This window comes from Acipenser ruthenus, chromosome 7 (genome assembly GCF_902713425.1).
Source record: "Acipenser ruthenus chromosome 7, fAciRut3.2 maternal haplotype, whole genome shotgun sequence".
NCBI lineage: Eukaryota > Metazoa > Chordata > Actinopteri > Acipenseriformes > Acipenseridae > Acipenser > Acipenser ruthenus.
In genome coordinates this window covers 43,344,511-43,359,486 of record NC_081195.1, presented here as the reverse complement: position 1 = coordinate 43,359,486, position 14,976 = coordinate 43,344,511, and the positions used below count along the sequence as shown (strand labels likewise).

At 39.8% G+C, this 14,976-nt stretch overlaps 1 protein-coding gene across 1 annotated transcript; it reads right to left on the bottom strand.

Moving 5' to 3' along the window:
* Positions 1-2,132: 2,132 nt before the first annotated feature.
* th2 (tyrosine hydroxylase 2) lies at positions 2,133-13,903 on the bottom strand. The gene is made up of 12 exons (XM_034026575.3): positions 13,505-13,903; positions 13,089-13,263; positions 12,565-12,653; positions 12,043-12,110; positions 11,791-11,841; positions 11,525-11,670; positions 11,031-11,166; positions 10,808-10,877; positions 10,154-10,210; positions 9,435-9,530; positions 4,307-4,440; positions 2,133-3,785 (listed from the first exon to the last, which is right to left on the bottom strand). The coding sequence occupies exons 1-12, from the start codon at positions 13,721-13,723 to the stop codon at positions 3,626-3,628; spliced, it is 1,401 nt and encodes a 466-aa protein (XP_033882466.1). The 5' UTR covers positions 13,724-13,903; the 3' UTR covers positions 2,133-3,625.
* Between the last annotated feature and the right edge of the window lie 1,073 nt (positions 13,904-14,976).

The window sequence follows — 14,976 nt, the reverse complement described above, 5'->3', positions numbered from 1 at the left end:
GAGTGGCACGCAGTCCTCCCATGGTGGCGGAGGCGGAACCAGCAGGTATTCTCCCTCTGCTGGTGGAGGCAGAGGCAGCTCCTACTGCTCTGCTCCAGGTGGTAGGGGCTCCTCCCCTTCTGGCGGCGAAGGCAGCAGGGGCTCCTCCCCTTCTCCCCCTGGTGGTGGAGCTAGTAGCGCAGGTCATCCTCCCATGACGGTGGAGGTGGGAGCGGCAGGTACATCTCGTCTGCTAGTGGAGGCGGAAACAGCAGGCATTCTCCCTCTGCTGTTGGGTACCTGGGCTGTGGACGCACCGACTCCCCCCTCTTGGGCTGTGGACACCACGTGTGACAGGATGACGTTGTGGCGACATCAGGCCAGATGCAGGAACAGAAACAAAGACAGTACTGCAGGGCAAAAAGACATGCCGTGCATCGTTTATTTTTTACACAAAAACAAAATAAAATATTTAAACAAAAAACAGTGCTCACAGAGCAAAATAAATAATGAAACAAAACAAGTCATGAACACTAAACACACACCAAAACCCCAGGTCAGGCTGGGCAACAGCCTTGATCAGCACTGATCCTGTCTAGTATTGGTTTTACTTTACGTCTCGTTCTCGTTCTCCTCTCTCACTCTCTCACTCTCTCACTCTCGTTCCTCCTCCGAACCCGACCCCCCCCCCCCCCCCCCCCCGGAACATGGGGAGATGCAGGCTTTTATACAGGTGACCATCTCCCATTTAGCAACAATTACACCACTAATTAAAGTCGGGAGATGGTTATCTGCACAAGGTTTTTAATTACTGTGGATGGGGCTACTAAACAATACAAAACATTCGGCTAAACCGTCAAAACAATAACAAAACAGCACAGCTCTCGCCATCATATTTACACATAAATACACAGAATAAATCATAATACACAAATAGCAAACAATACATTGCACAGGGGTGGAGGGGAAGAACTTGTTCTAAAAATAAATAAACTAAATAAATGTACAGGGCTCCTCGCCCTGTTACAAACACACATGCAGAATAAAGATAGCAGGCATTTAGTTGGCAGATACTTCTGTATCTGAAACTGCATGAATTTTACCAATGTTTTACATGGTATAGTATTATTACAGCCCAATTTCCCTGAAGGACTTGAAGGAACTGAAGTAATGACCACATTTCCATGAAGGAGAATTTCCAAACCCTGCATGTGCAAAATAATTATAGCACAGATACATTGTGAATGGGGGCTTACTTCAAAAACAACCTACAACCATCCACAAAGATTACCATATACCTTCAAATTCAAGGTTTTGCAAAAGTAAAATAAATTAAAAAATCAGTACAAAATTCTATCTTCATTATTTACACAAAACCTGCCTAGAGATCCACAAAAATACTCTTCATCATATATACGCAGGACTTTTTCAACAACTAAAATGTTAATTTCCATTTCTTGTTTTTTTCATTAGGAGAACCTCCTTTCCAGGGTTAAATTTCAGTTGGCCATCCACCCTAATGTCTGTAGAAAAACACAGAACAATGGATTTTGGCAGCTGTTTTCAGTTAGACGTTTAGTGTCGACATTAAAGTGTTTTTACAAGAGGTTTTCAGATGAATCACTGAATTATTGCTAACAATATTGCCAGCCATAAATTGACAAGTGTAGATTAGAAAAAATGCTGACAATTAATTGCCTGGTGTAAACCCACCCTTAAGGGATGCCCGTGTCCTAATAACTTATATTTTGGTGTTCTGATCATAGTCTTCTTTTGAGTGTTTACCACTTCCTTCCGTAAAACCATGTAAAGTATTTTGCTGTCACTTAACATACATGGTCCATTAACACATTACAACAACAGTAATCACTGTGCAGCTTTTTAATCTTTATTTGATCAAATAAATATTGTAAGTTGTCCGGCCAATTCTGTCTTGGTCTGGCTTTTACCGACTCCCATTTTTTCTGCTTCAAGTCAAAACAAGAACTGCTGTTGTAATTAACCCTTGTATTTATGGGACTGTATTTTTGCCAAATTACTAAATGACATGTAACATCTGGCTAGAGGTTGAAAAGATAATAAAACCTTCAGATCCACCTCAAATGAATGAAGGATAACAAAGACAGCAGTGCGGTTAAAAACAGAGTTTTTATTATCGAGTGAAATAAGAATTGAATCAGGTATCAGACAGAATCTTCTTTACTAGCTAACAAAGGTATGTTTATGCTCATCAAAATGTGCCGAGAATGTAAGCTGTAGCTCTATTAGAGACTCCCTCTGACCACACACCGATCAGGTAAACTTCAAAATAGAAAAAATAAATTCACACACACACACACACACACACACACACACACACACACACACACACAACAAAAACAAAGTGAACAAGTAAAGTAAAACTCAAACACAAGCAAAACCAAAGCAAACCACAATACAATTCTTTAAACCATAATAATCAAATGATAACGTGCACACAAACTCAGTTTAAAGTGACAGTTTATCCTGATTGATAGTGCAGTTGGAGGAAAAGAGTTCCAACACCCAGAGTAAAACCATCTTCGGTAGCTTTTGTAAGGGTATTCTCAACGAGAATTGTTTAGTATTAATATTTAGTCGGTGAGCTAGGCACCGTAACAGCGCACACTAGTAAGAGAGAGAAAATCAAAGAAACAAAAATAAATAAACAAACTGTCAAAAGAAGCAGTATACAGTAAATACAATTTAACAATCAAATAAAATACAAAACAACGGTAAGAGAAACACAAACAACAAGGATTACAAAATAATACCACCCACAGTTTATAAAGAAATCAATATATATATAAATAAAACAGTACCTCCAGATGGTGCAAACAAACAGACACGTACATCCTAAACAAACAGGAGGCAAGATTAAAAAGCACATTTAAAACAAACAAACCATTAAGCAATAAAATGAAATTGCACTGGATGAAGTGGCGCAGTCAATTTACCAATCCGCACATGGAACTCCGATCGGAAAACACAGCAGACCAGGAGGAGAGGATTAAAGAAACTAAGCAGCCTTTCCTAAAGGCAGCCAGACCTGGCGTTTTATAGGTAAAAGCAATTAGGTGATAATTAACCACTAATCTAAGGCTAAGGCTAAACCACCTCCCCAGGGTCGTAATGTCCCACCTGCTACACATAGAAATAACTTTTAATGTGAAGCAAAAAGGACCAGGCAGTGGTTGCTAACATTCACCCATCTTTAAAAATGGATCACAAATTCTAAGATAGCACGGCCGTGTCATATAGCATTAGTGATGATGGGCAACAATGTATTTGCTGGCACATTAATACTTAACAAGTAGAACCCTAAATCCTGTAGACAATACATTTAGAACAACTAAAAGACACTTCAACAGAACTTGTATCTACTTTACATTGTTTCTAATAGTTTTAACTTATTAACAATCATGGCATGGGAATGGTGGGTTAAGTGTAAAGGGTTCATTCATCTATGTTTTGTTGTTCTTCTAGTGAATTACAATATTTTAATGCTATCATCAGTGGCTGCAGTGGAGCTCCTTAACACAAAGTAAAACCATTTAAAACTATACAGAACATGGTTTACTAAGCACATTTTTACAATATATTTTTGACCATGGAGATGGCGTTCAGCTCAGCTTAGCTTTTCCAGAGCAAAGCAGAGGTTCTTCAGCTCATCTCTCATCTGATTGAGTGCATTCTTCACTTTCTGAGGTTTATCCAGAACCTCAATACTACAGGTAAAGGGATCATAACGAACCGAGAAAGCTTTCTTGATCTTTGAAGAATACTGTCTGCAAAAGAAAAAAAAAGCAAAAGACAATGAGGGGCAGGTCAAAGTTTGCCAGGCCTGGTTTTCAACCTGTCAAGTATCTGTAGAGTTACTTCACTGCCTCTAAGCACAGCTTGGTATGATTGGTGCGAGTGATGCATTCCTTATATCCAGTAGGGACATAATGTGGCAGGGGTACAGGTCAATGCTTACACTACCAGGGTGCTTTAAACTGCCCAGTATTAAAAAGTAGCCAGGATGTGATAAGCAAAAAAGAGAGTAGCTAGACCACTTGCAACAACAGCTTATGTCAATTATTTGTTTTTTGTTGAAAGCCCTTGAAACACACTTTAAAATGATACCAACATTATTTGTCTAGATCTCCCAGAAGGAATATTGAGTCCAAAGTCATAAAAATTGAAATTTTCAGATATCTTCTCAAGGGGCAGCTCTACTTCTGCATGGACATGGCTCCTACACAGGTATCATTTTCTCTGTGACATAATACACAGCCTCAACCTAGTAAAATTGTTCATTTCTTACCGTAATTTGGTTTTTGCATCTTCAAAGCTTTCTGAGACAAAATAAACAGGTTGGTAAGTCTGGTCTTGGTATGGCTGTACTGCAGTTGTCTCAGGATCAAAAGGTTTGTATTCAGGCTCATTAGATAGAGCATACTAGAAAACAGAAAAATTACAGACTTGACTGGGTTTCATAGTCCAGTACACTGTTGTCCAATAATTGGGAATCCAGATGTGAAAAAATTGCATTTTTGATTCATAAATAAAAGAAAATGAGTAATAGACACCGTCGTCAGGCATATGATCTCAAACCTCATACTTGCACGCTGTATGCACCTGTACTTTTTGTGCGTTTGTTGTTAAAATGGCAAGACGAAAAGCAGAACGTTTGAGTGTTTTTTGATGGTTGTGTGTTTTTTACTTCCTTGGTTACTGCTATGGCGTATAAAGGTGGATTTACACATACACGACTTGAGTGAAGCGAGGCAATTGCGACACGAAAAGTAATATATATATATATATATATATATATATATATATATATATATATATATATATATAAATCCCTACCATATAATATTTTCAACTCTGCAAAGAGTTTTAAATACACTTAATATTAATACACAAATACATGTGAGGCAATGTTTTTGCTTTTTGTATTGCTCACCTCGCTTCGCCCCGCTCAAGTCATGTGTGTAAAAATCCTCCTTAACTGGTGAAAACGTTAAGTTACTTACCGTAACCCTGGTTCCCTGAAAAAGAAATGTCATCCATTACGAGTTGGGAAATGACCTGAGAACATATTTAAAAAGCTGCCTGATAGGTCCGGTATGACCACGAAATGTATACCCAAGCTGTCGCAGTGAGCCAAACCAGCCACAAGCCTTGCCCTGGCGCGAGCCTAACTGGAAGGCTGCTGCGCAAGAGAGCAAGCTGCATCAAGGACTCTGGACCCCACAGAAGGTGCCGCTGAAGTAGCCACATTCAGTTGGTGAAACCTTATAAACGTGTGCGGTGTGGTCCATGCCGCAGCATTACATATGTCAGGCAGGGATGCCCCATGAAACACTGCCCAAGACGTCATAGTCCCTCTAGTGGAGTGAGATGTAACATCACTTGGAGAGGGTAGGTTAACAAGCTCATAAGCCAGCCAGATCGTATCCACTATCCAATGCGACAATCACTGCTTGGAAAGTGCCTTACCTTGAGTACGCGACCCATAACACACAAATAACTGGGTTGTCTGTCGCCATGATTGAGACTTGTCACTGTAACACCTCAGTGCCTTGACAGGGCAGAGTGTGTTATGTCCGTGCGCTCTAGTACATGCATGCCCTGCGGCACAGATTTAAAATGGTGCAGTGCCAGGTGCACTGCTCTCTGTTCTAGCGCATTGATGTGGGCGGACAATCATCCTGCCAGTCCAGACCCCACGGATCCCACTGCCATTTCACACCACCCCCCAACTGAGGTTGGAGGCATCCGTGGTCAGCACCTCCCTCCGATATACTACATCCATGGTCACTCCTTCCCTGAGGTGATGGGGGTTCTTCCACCAGCTCAGGGCACGCCAGCATGACCGAGACACCGTCAGCCAGCGGTGTCTGTCTCGAGCTGGGTGAACCACTTGGCCATTGAGTGATGCCTGCAAGTGGCGCATGTGGAGGAGACCGAGAGGGAGGACAGAGTAGGCTGTGGCCAGCAGACCTAGCAACCGTTGGCACATCACCATCTACACTGACTGTCCGAGATGGAACAGGGACAGACAGGCTTGCAATGCGCTTACCCTGTTGGCCGACAGGCAAGCGAGCATGGAGCGGGAATCCAGCCGGATACCCAGGAAAGCCGTCACTTACATCGGCTGCAGGGAGCTCTTTTCGAGATTGAGCGTGAGCCCAAGCCGGGTAAGATGTTCCGTCACTAAAGCCATGTGAGACACGGCTTGCTCCCGCGACTGGCCACAGATAAGAAAGCCATCCAAGTAATTGAGGACCCTGACCCCCTGCAGCCGCAGGGGTGCCAGAACTGCGTCCATGCACTTGGAGAAGGTCCTGGGAGCCTGAGAGACCGAATGGCAGAGCACAGAACTTGTACACACTGCCCTGAAAAGCAAAGCGCAAGTACTTTCTGTGGCCAGGACGTATCGGAACGTGGAAGTAGGCGTCCCGGAGGTCCACGGTCGCAAACCAGTCGCCCGGCCAGACGGACTGGAGAATGTGATGGGTAGTTAGCATCTTGAACTTCCTCTCCTTTAGGAAATACCTTGAATAAAAGCCCTCCTGTTGACATGAGGGTTTTACAAGGTGAATTGCGTGCTTTGCGCATAAAGTGTCCAATTGTTGCGCGAGAACAGAGACCTGTGTGAAGTCAGAAACCAAGGTGTTCACGAGCCCCTGGAAGGGAGGAGGTCCAGCTCGAGATTGGAGTGAGTAGCCGGAGTGAATGGTTGCAAGCACCCACATGTCGGTGGTGCATTGCCTCCATGCCAGAAGGTGGTGCTGGCTGAACGGGTGTAGGGCCTGAGGCCAGAGCCCGTCAGGGTTGCTGCTGCTGTTGCCGAGCCTGCTGGGCTGTTTGGCTGGCGCTGCCTCTGTTGAGGGCGCTGCTGGGGTCTCTGCTTGGCACTGCCCACTACCACCGAGGGCCGGTTGCAGGGGTACTGACTGCTTGGCCCAGGTGGAGCAGCCAACGAGACAGTGCGCACAATTGTCTGTGGTGGAGCAGCTCTGTGAGCTGCTTTGACAACTCCTTCGCACGGTGAGACTGCTGCAGCATCTCTTACACGGCTGGCCCGAAGGTGTAGCCGGGGGAGATGGGCACATTGAGCAGGGATGCTTTGTCCGCGTCTGGGAGAGCCAAAGCTGGCATCGCGCAACCACAAGGGCTCCCAGGTTACGTCCGATAGCTTGGGCACTGTGCCGAGCTATGCGGAGCAGCTGGTCATTCACCAGCCTCAGTTCATTAATAACATGAGGAGAAGGCTGGGTAGACAGGTCCTGCAGCAGCTGCGACTTTGTACATGGTCAGCAGACCAGCAGTGTTTGCCAGTCTTGCTGCCAGTGCCCCCACGCTGTATGCCCTTTTTAAGTGTGTCTCCGTGACCCTGCACTGTTTATTGGGGCAGGAGAAGTCACGGGACAGCGTTGATATAGTCAGTGTCTGCACTAAAGCAGCCACCGAGGAATCAACTGGTGGGAAATGCTGGAGCCCCAGCTTCTCCACACCCTGGAAGGCATACAATGCTTCCACCCACCTGGAGCAAGTGGGCGCTGATGCTGGGCTACCCCACGAGAACTGCAACTCCTTCACAAAGTCTGGGAGGACCGGGAGGGGCTTACAACGCTGTGTAGTCGACACCGAGGTTTCAAAAACTGATCAGCCAGACCTGGGTCTCCTCAGTCCAAGGGATCTGGACCTGGGCAGCAGCTCTTCCCACAAGGGCTGCGAGCCATATAGGTCTCCGACGGGGAGCCCTCTAAACAGGAGGGGTCCTCTATTCCCCCTTCGAATTCGCCTTCCTCCATGGAGCTGGCGAGGGACACCACATCGTCCTGCTCCTCCTCAGTCAGCAAAGACTGAGGGAGAAGGGGGGCTAGTACTGGGGCTGAGGGAGTCTCCAGTACCCCAAAAGCCGGAGTGGCTGCAGGGAGAACTGCCATATTTACAAGGCACTTCAGCAAGGATTGCTGATTTGCCACCGTGTTTGCCAGCTGTGTCATTTGTGCCCGTAAGGCTGGCACATACACACTGGGAGAGTGACTGCGCTTCCTGGTCTTCTTGGTCTTGTGCTCAGGGGAGCGAGACACAGACCGAGCCCTGTAGCTCACAGACGGCTCATGCGAGGGGCATGGAGAAGGTCACGGAGAGCCAGGGGAGGTGGAACAACCTTCAGTGTGGTCTGCTCTCTTAGCTCTAGACCTTTTCTGAAATTTAGCACACACTGTACAAAAAGTGGGATCTGCCACCGCTTCAAAATCCTAAATCCTAAAAGGTATAGACAATGTCGACCCAGGGGACTTTTTTGACCTGAAAAAAGAAACAAGGACCTGGGGTCACAAATGGAAATAAGATAAAGGGACATTCAGAACAGAAAATAGGAGGCACTTTTTTACACAGAGAATTGTGAGGGTCTGGAACCAACTCCCCAGTAATGTTGTTGAAGCTGACACCCTGGGATCCTTCAGGAAGCTGCTTGATGAGATTCTGGGATCAATAAGCTACTAACAACCAAACGAGCAAGATGGGCTGAATGGCCTCCTCTCATTTGTAAACTTTCTTATATTCTTATGTTCTTATATTGTGGCCATCTCAATCTATCAGGCAGCTTTTTAAATATGTGCTCAGGTCCTGTGACACGAGGGTCATTTCCCAACTCTGAATGGTTGATATTTTGAGATTGAAAGGGAATGTTGCGTTGTGCGAGTCAACATTCTCAGCAATCACTCTGATGAAGTCAGTGTACTGTTTGCAACTGCTGGACACAAACTTAGAAGCTGCACTAAGATGTGCTGTGTATGATAAATTCATGCCAGAATTCCAAACTTTGGTGAAAGGGAAAGACTGTAAAGTTTCACACGGAATGATGGTAGATGTATGTTAACATAGATTTGTGTTAAAAAAAAATGTATATATTGTGTTTTTACCACTAAGTTTTGTTGTCTGTTTGAAGACCAGGTTTGTGTTATATAAAATATTTTTTCACATTTGTATGTAATGCATTTTCTACTAAATAGTGCATATAGTTAAAACAGTGTTGCCGTAGCAACACCTGTGGCTAGTCAGCGATTTCTTTTGGATAACGGTCCAGTTTACAGTGCTGGTTCACTGGTTGTGTCTAGACCCATGTATTCAAAAACAGTTGCTGTAGTTATTGGTTATTTTTTAACCTGAAGCTTCATTTTAAATGCATTTATTTGTAATGCTAACTAGAAAAGATAATACTCACAGCATTTGACAGTCTGTTTTTTTATGAATAATATCCAGTTTTGTATACGTTGGCTTCAACACTATAGGAAGAATGTATGCATATGTACACTATAGTATGCATATGTACACTTATATTTTTACCTGTATCTTGAGACTCATTCATCCAATTGTAATACAAATATTAACATTTCTAGACACAATTCGTTGAAGGTATTATTACTCACCAAAAGTTCTCCATAGGAGGATAGAAGGCCAGCCCCATATGCTTTTATGACCCCATTTTGTTTGCAGAGTCCAAACTCAACTGTGAACCAGTATAGCTGTAATAAGGGAACAGTACAGTACTCATCTAAAGAGACACCACAATTATGGTTGACAGTTGTATTAACAGCAACAGGATAATTATTGTAGGCTTGGTGAAATGTCTGACTACCCTAACTTGCAAATGGAACTAAGCAAAGTTTCAATGATATGGAGATCCTCTTGTAGATTTGATCTGGATTCCAACTGCAAAATGTATCAAATGTTGCTATTTTCATTGCATTTTCATTGCATTTCCTCCATTACACTTTAAAGGACATCATTTGGGGGATGCTTTATTCTAGAGTGGTTATCAAAGTGTTACAGGAGTATTGAATTACATTATGTTTTGAAGACAGTCAACCCTAACATCATTGCACTCCTATATGTAACTAGCCATTGCATTGAGAATACTTTGAAATCAATTTAAACAAAAAAAAACAATAACTAATGAATGCACCAAAGCATTTCAGTGCTAATGGTTTGTCTGACATTTGGTTGAAATGATTGTTTCAATTTCATATGGGGTTTTAATAAAACAAACAAACAAAAAAATCTTTATGGCTTTATAGCTGCTGTTTTGTAAAAAAAAAAAAAAAAAAGAAAAAGAAAAAAGAATGAAAGAAAGAAACAATAAACTTACAGTTGAAAGTTTCTCAATGTCCTCATCTGAAGCTCCCAGTGAGGCCAGCCCAATTTCCTGAAATACATAATTACCATTAACTCCACATCTAGCTCTCAGATCCCTGCAATATGGGGCCAGTTTCAAAAAGTAGCTAGCACCAAGCTAGCTAGCAATATACTCTACCTCATTTCTACCTGTTTCAAAATGATAAAAGATAACCCCTTTCTTTCTTTCTTTCTTTCTTTCTTTCTTTCTTTCTTTCTTTCTTTCTTTTAATATCGAATTGAGGTAGATTTAGCAGATTGCTTTGTAAATCCGGCAATTAACCTTTTGCTTATACTCAAAACTGAAACAGCAAAAGAAATCGAAATTGGGTAAACCCCTAAATAAATCCTATCCAAGTCATCAAAAATGTTTTAGAAAAAAATACAAGGTTATTAGCTTGAAAATAATTCAGGTCACATATTACTATCGACTAAAAAACAATTAGAAATCGTATGGATTACTTAATTGATTGTCAATATATTGGACAAATTGCAACAAAGGGTTAAAAAAAGAAAAGGTTTTATAACTAAAATCAATATACTATAGACAAAACCGGTCACTAAAGCGTTTCCCAAATGCTTTTAAATTAAGTTTATTAAAAGGAAAAAAAAGGTTTTTTTGACCTACCTGTGAAAACTGTGCAAATTCTTTGTCTGCCAACATTGGGATATGCCCTAGAAGCTCGTGACAGCAATCACTAGAGAAACAATAGCATGTATTGAGAGGTAGGCTGCACCATTTACTGCATATCTTACAGACACATTTGCAAGACGTCTGCAACAAATGACACCCGTCAATAGCGTTATTTATTATTTTATTTTTATGTTAAAGATACAGTTTAATCTCTTACGGTTCCGGTGAATGCATGGGCGAGGAACCATGCCTGATATACTGAGTGCACTGAAAGACACGGAATGCCAGGCTTGCCAGGAAATCTTTTGCAGACAGCAACCCCGCAACTGGTCGTAACTGGAACCCAGTCTTTTCTGAAAATGAGGTATAGAGCAAATTTACCGTCAGTGTTGATGACTGTATAATATAAATCGACAGTCCTGATGCTTTCCATTGCAGATAATCTCATCTTTAATAGGGAATATATTAGTGTTTTTAACATTACAAAATTATTTCCATATTGCTTATATATTCATGTTTTGTTTTTTTTTGGATAAATAGATCTATAGATTTAGCACGTTACACATTAAACAGGCTGCCAAGACATCGGACTGTTTTACTGTAGGCCTACACTACAGTATGTGCGCAGTATTGTTTGTAAAATAATATGTACTTGAAATAAAATAAAAATACAAATAATAAATATTTCTAGGATTTATAACAATTCTTTACCTTTAAGGAATCTGGAGACGTCTTGAAGTTGCGGAATATTGTCCTCTCTATATCCACTATGCTTTTCTAGTAGTTGAAATGCGTCCAAATATTGTTTGCAGGCATGTGTAGGGTATATATTGCTTAGAGTGTGGTAAACTTCTCTCCTAAATCATTTTAAATGATAAGAGTATAGAACACAAGAGTGTATTACACTGTCATTATTATTATTATTATTATTATTATTATTATTATTATTATTATTATTATTATTATTATTATCTTACCAAATAGCGATTTCCTCTGGTGTGTATTCAACTCTCGGCAATGGTTCACCCCTTTACAAACATAAATGGTATATTTTACAATGTTGTTATGTAGGACAAAATCTTTAACAGCTACAGTATGAACCACTCACCACATTCAAATAACTATGCTTTGCGCTTTAATGGAAATTATACAATAATTTATTTCCGTTGGCGGCACTCCTATTCGGCTATAGCATATCTATTCTTTGTAGAATTTAAAAAAAGTCTTACTCTCTGTAGTTGAAAGCTAATTCTGAAATGAACGACCTCCTTTTTCTGTATTCCGTGTCAGAATAGCCCTAAATTAAGAAAATAAGCAAAATGAACGAAATCAGTACATATTTTTTGGACATATATATAGCGCTTTGTGATGGTGGTCTATTATGAAATGTGCTATATAAAATGAAGATTGATATGAAAATTAATGAATGATTATATTAAGTAAAAGTTATTTAAACAACAGCACATTAACTTAAATTATGTTTAATTGGTTATTTAGCCTGCTCTTTTGATTAAATGTTTTAAAGTTTCAGAACTGATTTTTGGTCCGTTACTCCAGTTCAGTTTTGAATCAAGTCAACCCTTTTTTTTGTTTATGTTTATTTAATAAACGTAGCGTATTATAATTTTTATTTTGGACTAATTGTAAATAGATTAAAGATTATGTGCAATATATTTATTACAGTATACGTATTCAATTAACAAGTAACCGTTCATTAAAAATAAAGCAAAAGCATATGCATGCAAACTTACGGGGTGATCGTGGTCTAGGTCTGGATCATATTTGGTAATTAAATGATGGCATTTGTCCAGATCTCTTATCTTTTTTGGAAACCAGGGTACTGCATTAAAAAAATACATTTAGATGGGCAGAACATACAGGCTATGTCAACAGACTGAAATCAGGTGGTACATAATTAGATTTTTGCAATAAAAGATAAAAAAAAACAAATAGATTTTACACACTAGAACACATAAGTAATATAAATACTTGGAATTCGTTTTTGAACTTTGAGTTAATATACAAGGTGATTCAGCAGTCACTGGACACACGACGAACACATGTGTTAATTGATACTGAAACTGTTCAAACGTGCCCACTGTTGTGATTCAAACGTTTTAACAAATATGTAACTTCTGTGTTTATACATCATTACATGTGTTCGTCCCATTTGTCCATTGACTTCTGAATCACCTTGTACAAACACGATACAATATAAAGCACATTGTATGAATCAATGTAACTTTTAGAAACGCACAAAATGCTTGACAATTACCTTTCTCTTCTCTGCTAGTTTTCACGTCATCGGCTACTCTTTTGAGTGAATTTATTAAAATGTTGATATCGGAACTGTGCACCTCACATCTTATAAAGAATTCCAGATCTTCCACGCTGTTTTTTGATTTTTTGGTTGGTCGGGTTTCAATGTGATGAATCCTGGATTCACATGTCTGAAAATGTACAAGACAAACATTTCGCTCTATGGTTGCATAGTATCAATAACTTGAATAATGATATTATTTAAACTTACTAAATTAAAACACGGGCTCTTCATTTATATTGCTCAATTTGCATAGTCCTTTTCCAATTGCGTTACTGTGCAAATAACACAGTTTGCATCGTCTCGCTATACTGCTGATATTATTCCCAGTTTCCCTACAATATATATGACATCAGATAAAGAAGAAATACCTCGAAAACTTTGCCAGTTTTTGATAAACCTGCGTTTTTTGCATTCCTGAGAGTAAAGAATATATTTAAGGTGACTCTCTCGTTCTCTAGTTCGAACACCAGACCGTCCTCTGTGTTGGTGGATGTTGGAGATCCCGCCTCTTTCTCTTTCCTGGCGTCTTCAATCAGACTTCGCCTCCTGCTTGTGTAATGCTGGACACTCTGAACGTCGGACTTCATTGAGGTTTGTTTGATAAAAAAAAAAAAGTATTTTAAAAAAATTGCAATCAGACACTTTATGATTGCCAGGTTTCACAGGTCAGGATTTATTTTACACTGAAAGTTACTTCTGAATAGCCTAGGTTTATAGAATGTTAAAATGTTGTTTTAAAAGAACATTTAAAAAAACTACTGCTTACTTAAGATCATCAGGATTCTCTTATTACAGCTGAAGTGGGAGTGCAGTATTTATTGGCGCTACCTGCATTCCATATGCAAATTCGTTACGCATTCGGATCTAGTGACAATGTAAAATCTGCGTCATTAGTTTTACATTTAAAGTTTTAATTAGTGCCTTTTATCTTTATGGACTGTTCAACTACGTTTTAAAAAGTAATTCATTTTTTTTAAATAAATAAATTTGACATTTTAGATACTGCTATTTGGTCAATGGACCAGAACTTTTTTTTTTTTTTTTTTTGAAGAAATGAATTGCTGACATTTCCTTATACAGTAGTAGATACTATAGTAGATATTTCCTTATACAGTAGTAGATACTACAGTAGATATTTAGGCTCTCGTAATTTGAACCACTATTTTCCATTTTCGCCTTGTTAAAATGAGGGGCTAAAGCCAGCCCTGATGCCAATATACAACATAAAAAATAATACAATTAGAAAAACCCTCTAAGAACAACAACAACGGTCTCTGTAAAGCACCCTTACACTACATGTAAACAAACTTACAATTAATGTAACAGGACTTTTGATAACCTGATATGCGTATATATATATATATATATATATATATATATATATATATATATATATATATATATATATATATATATATATATAAATGATTTCACCCTTCCAAGCTAAAAAATAAAGCAAACAATATCGGTTGCTATCCAAGGTGCTGAAACGATGCTTCCAGAAATTATGAAATATGAATGCTGGTAATACCGTAGTCTAATTAAGTATGCATAATTGCTTCTTACAGTGTTTGTTTAACATAATACTTAACAGTCTATGTGTTGTACATATTATATACGAGCAAGATGTTATTGATGGAAAACGAGGATACAGTCGTCTGCCACTACTTTCACGCTATTGGCTATTTCTAACCTGCAGTTATCATCAATTATAACATTAATATCAAAAAGGGTTACAAATAATGACTCACCGCTTGAAAATAACAGTTTCTAAATTTCAACAATACAATTATTAATTAACTTTGTTTTTAATTAATCCAGTAGCTGGTAGAATGTTCCA

Bases quoted from the DNA above. Each gene is read 5' to 3' on its own strand.
- th2 (XM_034026575.3), bottom strand. From the start codon at position 13,723: ATGAAGTCCGACGTTCAGAGTGTCCAGCATTACACAAGCAGGAGGCGA. The intron at 12,654-13,088 runs GTAATTGTCAAG...TTTTTAATGCAG, and splicing joins AACTAGCAGAGAAGAGAAAG to TACCCTGGTTTCCAAAAAAG. The intron at 11,842-12,042 runs GTAAGACTTTTT...ATGTTTGTAAAG, and splicing joins TTAGCTTTCAACTACAGAGA to GGGTGAACCATTGCCGAGAG.